Raw genomic sequence first — 13,661 nt, 5'->3', positions numbered from 1 at the left:
TTTCCCAGTTTGTTTAAAAAATATTGGAAGAGGACTGGTAGCAGAATATTTATTTTTGCTTTTTTTTAAGTTTATGTTTTTGTCATCAAACAGTGAGACCTTCACGATAAAACAAGGAACCATTATGGCAATACCTATAACTTTTGAAATATTCCAGTTAAATAGATAAAACTGCTAGATTACCTGAGTAAACATGTTAGTAGCTGAAATACCAAAGGGCATTAAAAAGGGTCATTTACTTCCTGAGAAATCTTTTTTTTAAAAAACACACCAAAACAGGGAAAATGTGGAATAAATGAGGCAAATTGTAAGATTTTTTTTTTTTATACTCTTTTTTAGTAAAAAACAACATAAATAGACTAAATTGAAAAATATAAAGTCAATATTAAAGAAATTCATTTGAATTGGGGTGGACCACCTTAAGTGAAAGGGTTGACTATATAACTCAAGGAACCGAAGGAATAGATTATCTCCAAAAAAATATCATACATCGCGATATCAAACCAAATAACATGCTCGTGAGTGACACTTTAGAAAATCTTAGAGTAAAAATTTCAGACTTTGGAGATATGACAACAATAAAAAATATAGCAACAAGTAACGCAACAACTGTAAACGGAACAAAATTAGAGGGTTTAACAATAAGCTATGTTTTCTTTCAGTATCGAAAGATATTTATGTTATGGCTATTTCGAGTTTTGAAATTTTATCAAACCTTAGCTCACCTTGGGAAAATATTTTGCCTTTATTAAACGATGTTTTCCTTCTTGATGCAATTAAAAACGATGTTAGACCAAATGTCGGCATATTAAGAAATCTCTATTCTGAAAATGAGAAAGAGATTTGTCAACTCATTCACCTCATAAAATTAGGTTGGAAAACCTTACCAGAAGAAAGATTACCACTGGCAGATGTAAAAAAAGTGTTTTGTTTTTTTAAATTACCAAGAATTTGTTTACTATCATTTTCAAAAAAATATTCATTTTAATTTTTTAGTTACTCAGAGAATGGAATTTAATAAGTAGTAAAAGATTGGATGTAGAAAATGTAAATGTAAGTCACACTTTTTAAAATTTTCTTTTATTTTACGACTCATCATTTGGCTTAACAAAATGATAGAATACAAATATCTCCTTAGAACGAACCAGAAGTCATTATTGAAAATATTCCTGACTCGGTAAGTGTTAGCAACTTTTAGCATACAACTTATAACCTTATCTCCTATTTCTTACGGTATATTATGTTTGAGGGCTAATACTTAGTACTTTTAATAGCTAGTACTTTACAGTTTCATTTTTCAGCACAAAGACTCTTGTTCATTGACAGAACCTCATGTCACAACAATAACTGTTGAAAAAAACCCGAAATCAGTACGTAACTCCATTTACTATTATTATTCCTTAGATTGTTTTTTACCCATAAGATATTTTTTAATGCATTACCAGGAGAAAAAAAAAAGATTTTTTACTATTACCATTGTAGCAGCGTCTTCCTCCAACTGAAATAGCAAAAATTAATATATCAATGATGACAGATCCTGATTACATATACAAGAAATTTATCAACAAAACAAAAGGTCAGGAGATAACTTTAAGTTTGGAGAGGTAATATAAAAAGTATTTAAAAATATTATAAATATTACTTTTTGGTTTACGTAGGATATGGAGTGTTTGCATGTAAAAACAATCAAAAAGGAGATTTTATATTGTTCAATAGTTCAGTACAGGGGAGATTTGTTCCTAAAGTGTGAAATGATAAAAAAAAAAAAGTATACAAACAAACTAATGCTGGGAGTTATTTATATGACTTTATGCACAATAACGTTGAATACAGGTAATAAACTTATATTAAAGATGATTTTTTTTTAATAAAAAAAATTCCTGTTGATAATTTAAAATGAAGATAATTCATCAGAACAAATCTCATCAGACAAGATTATTGTTGATGGTAAGTACTAGCATATATAAAAAGATGAACGAACAGATTTTTAAAAAAAAACAAACGTTTTTTGTAAATATTTTTTAAATTTAGACTTGGAAGAAATTGACTTGAGTGCTTGTAGCACATTACAAAACTCACATTTAGTAGAGGTCAAACTAATTTTTACCCTTTTTCAGAAATAAAAGAAAGTCAAGGAAGTTCAATCAATACTGAAATAATTTTGCAGGCATTACTTTGACATTTTATTTAAAAAGAAATATGAACAAAATAAGAACATTTAATAAAAAAGAACATTAAAAATTACAGAGAATTATTTGAGACTATTCTAATTTATTTCTATCAAACTTTGTAGAAAAAAAAAAAGCAGAAAATAATCTACCAGAATTTACCCATTTTGTGGTGAGCTGCATACAAAATTGAATCGCCACATCTTAAAGAAACATAAAGATGAAAAGGCATTAGAAAAAATCAACAACAAAAATAAAACAGAAAAAAAAAAAAAAGAATATTTCAACAACTAAGAAAAAATAGCAATCTGCAATATATTAGAAAACAGTTATCTAAAAAAAATCCAAATTACCTAAGAGACAGATACTCTCAAATAGAAAAAGATCCAGTAATGTGCACTTGATATTTTGGGTTTTATGCAAGATCATTTTTTAGAAGACATGAGATGAGATACACAAAAGATTCTTGTGCTTCAGCTTTGTGTATACCATTAAACACCATGGATTCTGCATCACTAGAAAGTTATAGTGATGAATCTTTTATCATTCGCAAATTAAGAGATGATGACATTGGACTACTCATAAAAAGTGATCCGACAATTTTAATGATTGGTTCTCGTCTCTAGATAAAATAAAAAGAAAAAAATATAAGCGAAGAGAAGTTTGAAGGTCTGTTAGGGCTGATATGAGGAGATTCGGTCACCTCTACAAACATTTTATATGGTTAGATATTCAAGCATTATTTAACAATTCAACTTATATGTTTCTCCGTAAGAACTTTACCAACCTAACAAAAGCAATTAGTATTTATACATCATCTGAAAACAATGATCAACAAAAATCTGGACTAAAACAAGCATTATGTTATCTTATTTTAAATGCAGCGGAAAAGCTAGTAGGAAATGTTTTAGCTAATGATGATGATAGTGTTGCAGAAGTTATTTCAAATTTCATTTAGCTATAATCTGGAAAAAGAAAATGTCTTTGGTGATGCCAGTTATAATCTTAGTAATAGAAGAAATAAAAAACTTAAAAAAACAGCAAACTTACCAGTGGAAAAGGACATTATCCTTCTAAGAAAGTTTACTATAGAAACAATAGATAAATTAGTAAACGACAAGTCCATGATGTGGGATCTTCACTCATTTGTTTTGTTAAGGAACTGCATTTGTACCAGGTTAACATTATTTAATGCCAGGAGTGGTGGTGAGCCAGCCAGGCTGTAAATCGACTTTGTTTATGATTTAACTTTCCTGAAAAATAATTTCTTTTAGCTCGGCAATATTTGGAGACTTTTAAATAAATACTCGCAGTTTAAAGTATTAGGCAGCGTCGGGATACGAACTTTTAAAAACGGGTTGAGATAGAGAGCTCGAAAAAACTTTTCATGGTTGGGATCTTGATTATTTTTCCTAAAAAAATTACCTTTACAAAAAATTTTCAAAAAATTTAAAGTCTTCAATCAATAATAATATTAAGTGTTGTCGCTTCAAATGGTGAAAAACGTCTACTCATCTGAATTTATGAGAAAGAAAAAGTTAATAAAAAAAAAATCTAAACTATGGTAGTAAGAAAAAATCGGCACCCAATATATTTTTCTAGCATATCGGAAAAAATGTAGTTTAAATAACAAACTTTTTGCTTCTTAAGGTGGGAGTATGGTCAAAATTCTAAAATCGTTTATTTTAACCAAAAAATGTTGATTTTTTCAGATAATGTTAAAAAACTGCACAACACATTAAAAAAAATAAAACAAATTAAATTAAAATTTTGACCCATTTTTTGGGTCCCGAAACCTAATAAAGTCAAAAAGCGCTGCGATAAATATTGAGACAATGATAAATGCTGTAAAACTCAAACTTTTACTGTTATAATATATCAAAGAACTCATGGAGGCAAAGTTATAAAGATAGCTTAAAGCACCAAGGAGATACAGTATATACAACTAATGGGTAAAAATTTACCCTAAAACAGCCCCCTTTTGGAGCCCATAACTCTGCAAAAAAAATAATGTTAAAAAAATATACTGCTTGAGTGAGTTCATCATATATGTTATTATAACTGTGCAAAATTTTAAAGCATCATAACAAGTAGTTCTCAAGTTATTTATCGCAGTGTGCTAAAAAATGCCATTCTGAGAAATCAGAAACTTAATACAATTAACATTGAAAAAAAAAACAAATTAAAATATCAAACCTGCTCTCATTTTATTTCTAAAGATTTTTAATCACTCTTCAATGTATTAGCAGTAGCAAACTAAGTTTTTCATGAGTTTTATTTAATTTCTTAAGTACCATACAGAAGTTGATGTCCTTGTTTAAAAAAATAGAAAAACTTTTAATAAAAAAAAAGGCTTTTTAAAAGAAAAAGTTATGATGACAAAACTCAACTTTTTAAATTAAATAGCTATATCAATTGGGAGATTGAAATAAATAAAACTCTAAAAACTTTAAGAATTATAGCTGGTTTTGTAATTTTTAAGGCAAAAAAGAAGTCAAATATTACTTAGTATTTTCTAAAATATACAATAAAAAATACTTGCTTAAGGCAGTTCAAAATGTAATAAGAATCAATACATGTTTACCTTGTTGGTATGCTGTTGCAAAGGAGCAATACTTCATATTACTTTTTTTTTAAATGAAAAATAGAAGGCTTTATATAAATTATATTGGAAAATAAATAGTTCTATCATTTTCAGCATGAATGAAATGAAAATTTTTGATATTTTTGACCATACTACTACCTTAACCAATGAGGCAATTATTGCACATCACAAATAATGGTCATCTATTGTTACACTCAGTAGTAATACAACATTAAAGTAACTTGATTGGGAAAAGAAATCATTAACTTTACCGGTTTTTGGAATAACCAAATTAATTATACTAACCTTTATTAATACCTCACACCCTAATTCAATACCCAGGCAATTTAAGAGGATGACCGAAGCTTAGACTAACATACTTTAGGGGGAAGGGGGGGGGGAAGAATGGGAGGGGCACGGTCGTTTATATATTAGGAAAAAGCGCTATGTTTAGGCACGCATGCGCCAGTTATTAGAAAAAAAATTTTGAGCTTTTAAAATGGTTGCGGTTCTTCGCTACGAACTATATTTTAGATAGCAACCATTGCTTACTATGTTATTTGTAGAACTGATTGATTTTACCATACTTTTGACCTAATTCAATAAATTTATATCTTAATTGTATCATAAAACCAATAAAAAATGGAAAAGAAAGTCTTATTTTTACATAAATTTATATTTTCATTCAGGCTTAATTGATGCTAATTAGTGATTTTGTTTATTTATTTGAAATCCAATTTCTCAACTTCTGACTGTAGGATTTCCGTAATTTTTTTTTTTAATTTTAGATATATCTTCTCTGTAATTATGATATTTTTCTGGTTGTTGCTTCAACTTTTTTTAGGTGTAAATTCTAGATACTCATCTAATAACATTTTAACAGAGTTAACTACTAAGAACTCTCTCAAAACGTCATGCACTCGAGTGCATGACGTTTTGAGAGAGTTGGGTGCTTTTTAGACTAAGAAGCACCTAACTCTCTCAAAATGTCATTATGTCAGAATCAAGAATTTATACTAAGAATCTTAGTTTAGTTTTTCTATATTTAGATGTTATTAAAATATAACTAAACAAAAAAATATCGCAAACGAACTAGGCACTTATATATGTACGTAAATGATGTGCATGTATAATATACGAATGATGTATCATTTATATGTAATGCATATGCATAAAGCATTATATGCATATTGTATGTATTAATATATGTGTGTGTTGGTGTTTGTGTGTGTGTGTGTGTGTGTGTGTGTGTGTGTTATGCATGTGATGTACCATATTTTATTTATTATATAAACTATAATTTAATTCAAGATTTAGTTCAAATATAGTTTAATTTTATAAAATAAATACAATACATAATATTGTTTACGATAGTTCTCTTAAAAATTTTAAACATATTCTTAAAGTTTAGCCCACATTAAATTTGTTTATATAATAATTATTAATTAGTTTTCTCTCATTGATTCATTACTGTTTTATCTTTAGATGGAACTGCACTACGAAAATTTAAATTACTTGTGCAGGACTTGTGCAAAATGGATTGGAAAAAAACAATATAGTTCGACTAATAATCTTAAAACTATAATAGAGCAAGTGTTTCTTGTTAAATTCGAAGAAATAGAGAACATTCATCCAAAAAATATTTGCCACAAGTGTTATTGCACTATTAATAATGCAAACAAAAGAAGAACAACAACTTCTTTATCTCTGTATACTAACTGGCAACCACATAGCATAAACTGTGCCTCATGTCAGATGGCTGAAAATGTGCGGCATGGTACAGTTTTCACACGTTCACTTTTAAAAAAATCTAAACTCATAAAAAAAAAAAATATATCTTGTAAATACAAAAAATGTCGGACAATTGCAATGTTTAACTCAATAAAAGAAAATATATTACCTATACATAATTTAAACATAGGTATTGATATATCAGAACTACAAAATGAATTGAATCCTTTTTTAAAGCTCTGTTTATGTTGTAAATGTAATAAAATACCACAAATGCCTGTTACATTAAAAAGCTGTGAACATTTATTTTGTTTTTTATGTCTTGTGGAAGAAATGAAAAATAAATATATTGATGAGACTTTCTGCCCAAAGTGCAATAAAAAAATTTATATTGATGATATGGTGACCAGTAAAAAAACTAATTCTCTTCTTCAGATGTTAACTCTTGTATGTAATTTATGCAAGCAAAAATTTAATGCATTAAAAGAGTATGAAATATTCAAAACTCATAAAAGCTTATGTCATAACGAATTACTGTTATCAACATCATTACTGACTTCATCAAGTAATTCAAAAAAAAGTATAAATGATATCTTTGAAATAAATAAAGACAGTGATATTCCCCAAGAGCTAGAAGAAGCAGCCCTTCATATTATTAAGCAAAAAATGGCAAAAAGTGGACAAAAAACAATTGAATTTAAAAGTGGAGGACCTCGAGTAAGTCTTTATAAAGATATGTCTTTATAAAGATAAACATTTGAAAATTTATTTTTTATAAATAAATATTTTCGTGTTTTATTTCTACTTTTCAGCCAATGATTTTTACTCATGCACCAAAAGCTTATGTCAATAGTGCTCAGGCAGCACAATCAACATTAAGATTGCGTAATACAAATATTGCAAAGCATTTTGAGACTTTAGCAGGCAATTTAAACGATGCAGTTGCAAATCAAACAAGTAAATTGCTAAATTCATTATCACAAGACACAAGGCACTCCATACTAGATAATGCAGGACTAAACCACTCTGAAATAAGTGCAAGTGTGATGGTTGCAATGAAAACTGATATGGGAGTACCATGGGAAAAACTTAAAATTATGTCTAGGTAAATATATATATATTTTCCTTGAACAACTTGTTTCACCATCAGAAGGTTCATCAGGAAAGTAGCTTTCTGATGAACTTACTGATGGTGCAACAAGTTGTTGAAAAAAAAAAAAAATTCAAACTTTTTTTACACTGTGTTTCATCTATTAAGACAATAGATGAAACACAGTGTAATAAGACTTATCTATTAAGACACATCAGAATTCATTTCTGAAGTGTCTTAATAGATAAGTCTAATTGATGATACACAGTGTGAAAAAAGTTTGATAAGTGATTTTCTACTAATTTATATATATATATATATAAATATATATATATATATATATATATAATATATATATATATATATATATATATATATATATATATATATATATATATATATATATATATATATTGTTTTTACAGGTGGCTTAAGACTTATAATATATGCACTGCATCAAATGCGTCACAAAGAGTAGTTGCTGAAAATTGGTCAGGCAATGAAGTTATTGTTGAAAATGCTCCTTTCTTTTTCGAAAAAGATGAGAAAGATAAGTTAGAAATTAAGGAAGTTCCTTGGGGTTATATTTCTGATTTCCCCAAACATATATTTAGACATCTAGAAGAGTTAGAGAAGTAAGATATTTTAGAATTACAGAAAGATAATAAATAATCATATTATATATATATATATATATATATATATATATATATATATATATATATATATATATATATATATATATATATATATATATATATATAACTTATAGTTTTTCAGTATTACTTAACTTTTCAGTCCATTATAATTTTTTTTTCTAGTTGCAATGATCTTGTGAATCATAATTTTATTCAAAATAAAGAAATTCACATCAAAATTGGAGGAGATTATGGTGGTGGAAGTTTCAAGATGACCTACCAGATAGTTAATACCATAAATCCAAATAGTTCTGAAAATACTATTGTTTTTAACATATTTGAATGAAAAGACCTCAGAGCTAATATTAAAGTAGCCATGGCAAGATTTGAAAAACAAATAGAAGCGCTACAAATAATGAAATATAAGTATGTTAATAAATTATGATGTATATATATATGATATGATACGATATATATATATATATATATACTGTAAAATTTACATGTTATATATATATATATATATATATATATATATATATATATATATATATATATATATATATATATATTTAATGTTTTTGTACATACTTATAGGGATAATAGTATCAGAGTATTTATCTTTGGAGATTATGAATTCCTTTGTTCACTGTATGGAATTTCCGGAGCCTCAGGTGAGCAGTTTCATTACTTTTATCTTAATTTTTTTAATAATGTATTTCAGGATAGGATTTCGAGACGAAATAAACTTAAGTTGGGTAGGTCTTTAGAACTGCCCAGGAGGCTGATAATGTCTGACCACTAAATCCTGCTTTGTTCATTCACCTCACCAAAATAGGATTAGTATTTAATAGTTGGTAGTTTTTTAGGTAAACATTGTTGTTTATTCTGTTACGCAACCACAAATGAAATGAAGGTTTGCAAAAAAGAAAGAACAGGCATAGAATCTCGTACCTTGGAAAATCTGCAAGCTGATTTTGAAAGATTTATGAAAGATGGTGGCATTAAGAAAAAGGCCAAGTTTTATAATAATGTTATAGCAGAGCCTATCCTGAGAATACCTTTAAACCAGGTTAGTTTTTGTTTTACATTTTGTTAATATTTAATCCATAGTTATTTCCCATAGAATCACATTGACTATATTTAAATAATAAATTTATTTTGTTCTCTGCATAATTAGGTGTCTTTACCAAGTCTGCATATTGCTCTTGGTGTTTATCTCAAGTTTTTTAACATGTTTGAGGAAGAAGCCCATGAAGTGGACATTATGATGGCAGCATCATTAAAAAATAAAAATTGTCTTTTATCTCAACCGTATCAAGACTATATTTTAAAACAACAAAAAATTTTGAATCTAAAAAGGTGCATTGATAAACTAGATGACCAAATCCAGCTGGTTAATGATACTGTAGCTATAGCCATATTGAATAATGAAGATTGTGTAGAAAATATTCAGTCACTTAACATCCCTCAACTCAATTTGCTAAACGAAACAAAAATGGAAAAAGTAAAAATTGTTATAAAATTTAATAAATATAACTTTGTGAAAATAAGATTGTTTTATGTTATTTTTGACATGCGGATAAAAAACATGTTTTTTTAGGTTAGAGAGTGTAATGGTTTGGAAAACGAACTGATTTTTAAGAAAAGTGAGGGACCATGCATTCAACAGATTGAGTTGATTTTGCAAAAACTCAAGGTACAGCGACAAGCATATCATGGGAAAAGTTTTATAGGAAACTATGTACATAAAATGCTAAAAGTAAATATGTGCAATATGTTTTACATATAATATTTTATATTTTTATATATAATATATATTTAACAATTATTATAATAATAATGATGATGACGGTGATAGTGCTGATGATAAAATAATAGTGATAATTATAAGCTGAAAGTACCAAGTAATGTATCATTTGTGTATTTTCAGAAAAAATCTTTGTAATTCTGTTCCGGTTCTTGTTTATAACAATGGATTGTCTGGAACAACTGTTCATGAAAAATCAGTTGAAATCAGTAGCAAGTATAAACAACTTTTCAATAAGCTTTCCAATTGTTATAGCATATTTTCTTCAAAAAGTACTATGACAATAATTGAATTAACACAACTAGGTATGTTTTATGTAATAGTTTTGTAAATAAAATAGTTACTATTTTAAATAATTATTTTGTATTTGTTTTACATTGTAGTGCCTCTTTATTGCTTGTTTTATTGTATTGCATTAAATTTTTCTCACATAAACGTAAAAATCTAATTATGTAATAATTAATAGCTATATTTTAAATTTTATGGTATAGTTGACAACTATAAACTAAATTGCAAAAACCTAAACAATAAATTATATAATAAGAGTAAAGACATAATATAATGTAATTTTTTTTCTTCTGCTTAAGCATTTGATAACTGTGTTTTTGTATACAGAAACATATGTTGATGATTTAATGCAATTTTATCATGCCAAATGGCCTCAGGGTTCAGTGCCACCTAAGTTGCACATGATGGAAGATCATGCGATACCATTCTTACAAAAATGGGGTGCTGGCTTTGGATTCTATGGTGAACAAGGAGGTGAATCAATTCATCATGAGTTCAACAAATTAAAGATAATATATCAATCTATTCCTTCACCAACAATGCGATTAAAAAGCATCCTTAAATCGCACCATCTAAAAACTAATCCTAAAAATAGAGCGCTGAGACCTAAAATTAAAAAAAGAAAAAGGAAATGATATCTGTGTTACATTTTAAAAATTATATGTCAATAAAAAAGTCAAAAAAGAAAATATAAATAATTTAAAATTGATATTTATTTTTGACTTTATATAAAAAATAAAGTTTTATTTATTTCAGAAAACTTTTTTATTTGAATTATTTTTATGTATATATAGCAAATATAAAAAGTTGAAAAAAGAAAATATAAATAATTTAAAAGAGGTATTTATTTATAACTTTATATAAAGAAAGAATTTTTTACATTGCAGAAAGCTATATTTTTAAGAAATGACACCTGTTATTTCTTATGGGTATTATTCTTGTTTTTATCAACTTAAAAAAAAATTATATTTTGTTAAAATAGTTACTAATAAGAGGATATAAAGTAATAGGATTAAATGTAAATATGCTACAAATAATTTAAGCAAGGTAGTTATCTTAGTTTTTAAATAAATGTAACAAATTTATAATCATTCAAAATTTCTTAAACTAAAAAGTTGAGTAATATGAGAATATTATGTATCCAAAATAGTAAAAATTTCCAAATAATTATATCCATTGTATATTGCTAATTAACACCATAAAAGTATAAGGTAATTCAAAGAACTTACTGATAACAAAAAATTAACTGTATTTTTATCCTCAATTGTCAAATCCAATTGATTGTAATCCAAGAAAGTTAAATACCATAATCTCTATTTTTCATATTTCAAAGAATTTTTTCAAATTTGTGTCAATGAATCAAAAATCAATCAACATCTCAATTGATTTTGTATCTATCAACACAACAAAATGTACATACTATAAACCATGTTACTTCCATCTAAAAGAGAAGAAAAACACACACACATATATATAAATATATAAATTAGTAAAAACTCTTATTAAATTTTTCTTCACAGAAGAAAAAAATTATATAAGCATTTTTGCTAATTTATTATTGCTCTGTTCTTTAATAACATAGAGGACTCTATTTGTAGAATACACTAACATAATTTATATATAAAAATATATATATATTTATGTATATATATATATATTTTTTTATATGTGTGTGTATATTTATATGTGTGTGCGTGTGTATATATATATATAATATTATTATTATTATTATTATTATTATTATTATTATTGTTATTATTATTATTTAGATGGAGATAATTATGGAATAACTCATTAGTCAGATAACAAAGTATACAATATCAATTTTAAGATAAATAAGAAAAATTAAAAGTAATAAAAAATGAAACTTTATTATATTAGGACATAGTCCTATCAGTAAAAGCATACTTTTAAGCCAAAAAAAAGCTGAAGCAATAACCAAAAAAATATCATTAATATGGAACATATTTATTTGAAGTTTAAAAAAAAAAATTTTGAATTCCTACAGTCAGATTTTTAAAAAATCGAATTTAAATAAATAAACAAATCTGTGTTTTACTCTAAAAAGTAACTAACCAGAGATGAAGTTTAAGCGCACTAAGACCATTTTAATACTATTTTATTGATGTAATTATGAAATTATATGTATTAATATACTGATATAAGTTAAAAACAAGAGTACAGCATTATATTTCAAAGAAAATGTTAACAAATTAACGGTTGTCATATAAAATATTTTATGTCGTTAAGAGCCGCAGCCATTTTAAAAGTTCAAGACTTTTTTAAAAATTTTAACGCATGCGTGCCTAAACATAGCGCTTGTAAACGACCGTGGGGGGCTCTGGAGCTATAAGCATTTAATAAAGATGGAAGAAAGTAGTTTTTAGGTCCCCACACATTTTAAATACCAGTTTACGTGTTTGTTTCTTTTTTGGTAATTATTATTTCACTTTTTGCCTTTGTTTGTGGGTTAAAAAAGTTAAAAACTTTCTTTTTAATTTAAAAAGTATCATAGAAATTTATCTATTTAGAAAAGTATATTGTAATCAACAAAAATTTTAAGACAAAAAAAGCTAGAAAAAAAAGCTTGACAGGATATTTATCTTTAGAAAAGGAATGCAGAGAAAGTTTATTACATGAAATATTATAATTTAATAGGAAATAATTGACCTAGCTAAATAAATCGTAACTAAATGACGAATGCTCAGAATAGCATTCTCTTCGTAAAATTCTTTTTACAAGAAGGCCTTGCGCTGTACGCAAAATTTAATGTCTGTTTTAAGTTAACTTAAGTCAAAATTTGCGTAAAACAGACTGGGAGTATAAACAATTCGCTACACGGACATCAATTTTTTTTTTTAATATTTGTAACTAATCAGCTAGTTAGGGAGTAAACATTTTACTAAAACAACTAAAGAATAGATTTAAGATTTTTAGCAAGTTATACTGAGTTTGGGGTAAGTTAAATAGTGTCCGCTTTAGATGAACTTTTTTACGACTGTCCGCATTAGGTTGAAATAATGTTATATATATATATATATATATATATATATATATATATATATATATATATATATATATATATATATATATATATATATATATATAGTCAGTCACAAAAGCTTAATAAAATTCATTTTAAATGCAACAAAAATAATTTGATATCAAAAATATTATTTAGTAAAAATAACTAAATAAAAATATTTATATGTAAAACTGAAAAAATTTAAATTTTGAATTTATGATATCACAAAGTTTTCCTACACTAAACAAAACTTGTAAAACAAACAAGAATATGAAAAACTTAAAATATTTAGTATTTTGTTGAGCATCATCCCAGCGAACACAACCT

At 26.2% G+C, this 13,661-nt stretch overlaps 1 protein-coding gene and 1 pseudogene across 1 annotated transcript; both read left to right on the top strand.

Annotated features, from left to right (window-relative positions):
• The first annotated feature begins 1,527 nt into the window (after positions 1-1,527).
• LOC149885846 (uncharacterized) lies at positions 1,528-3,394 on the top strand (annotated as a pseudogene).
• Positions 3,395-6,317: 2,923 nt separating this feature from the next.
• On the top strand, positions 6,318-10,977 carry LOC149885845 (uncharacterized). Its single transcript, XM_090092044.1, has 8 exons — positions 6,318-7,200; positions 7,296-7,588; positions 8,809-8,885; positions 9,081-9,283; positions 9,392-9,718; positions 9,815-9,981; positions 10,145-10,326; positions 10,637-10,977. Exons 1-8 carry the CDS (start codon positions 6,508-6,510, stop codon positions 10,942-10,944), a joined length of 2,250 nt encoding a protein of 749 aa, XP_089948170.1. The 5' UTR covers positions 6,318-6,507; the 3' UTR covers positions 10,945-10,977.
• Positions 10,978-13,661: the final 2,684 nt, after the last annotated feature.

The sequence above is a fragment of the Hydra viridissima genome, unplaced genomic scaffold, assembly GCF_058129835.1.
Source record: "Hydra viridissima isolate aposymbiotic clone 2 unplaced genomic scaffold, HvirCarnegie_v1 scaffold_7, whole genome shotgun sequence".
NCBI classification, from domain to species: Eukaryota; Metazoa; Cnidaria; class Hydrozoa; order Anthoathecata; family Hydridae; genus Hydra; species Hydra viridissima.
Note: the sequence above shows the minus strand (reverse complement) of the source record. Positions and strands in the feature narration are given on the sequence as shown.

Excerpts from the sequence above, each read along its gene's own strand:
- LOC149885845 (XM_090092044.1), top strand. The coding sequence starts at position 6,508 with ATGGCTGAAAATGTGCGGCATGGTACAGTTTTCACACGTTCACTTTTA. Across the intron at positions 7,201-7,295 it reads TTAAAAGTGGAGGACCTCGA|CCAATGATTTTTACTCATGC; the intron begins GTAAGTCTTTAT and ends TCTACTTTTCAG. Across the intron at positions 9,284-9,391 it reads TGAGAATACCTTTAAACCAG|GTGTCTTTACCAAGTCTGCA; the intron begins GTTAGTTTTTGT and ends CTGCATAATTAG.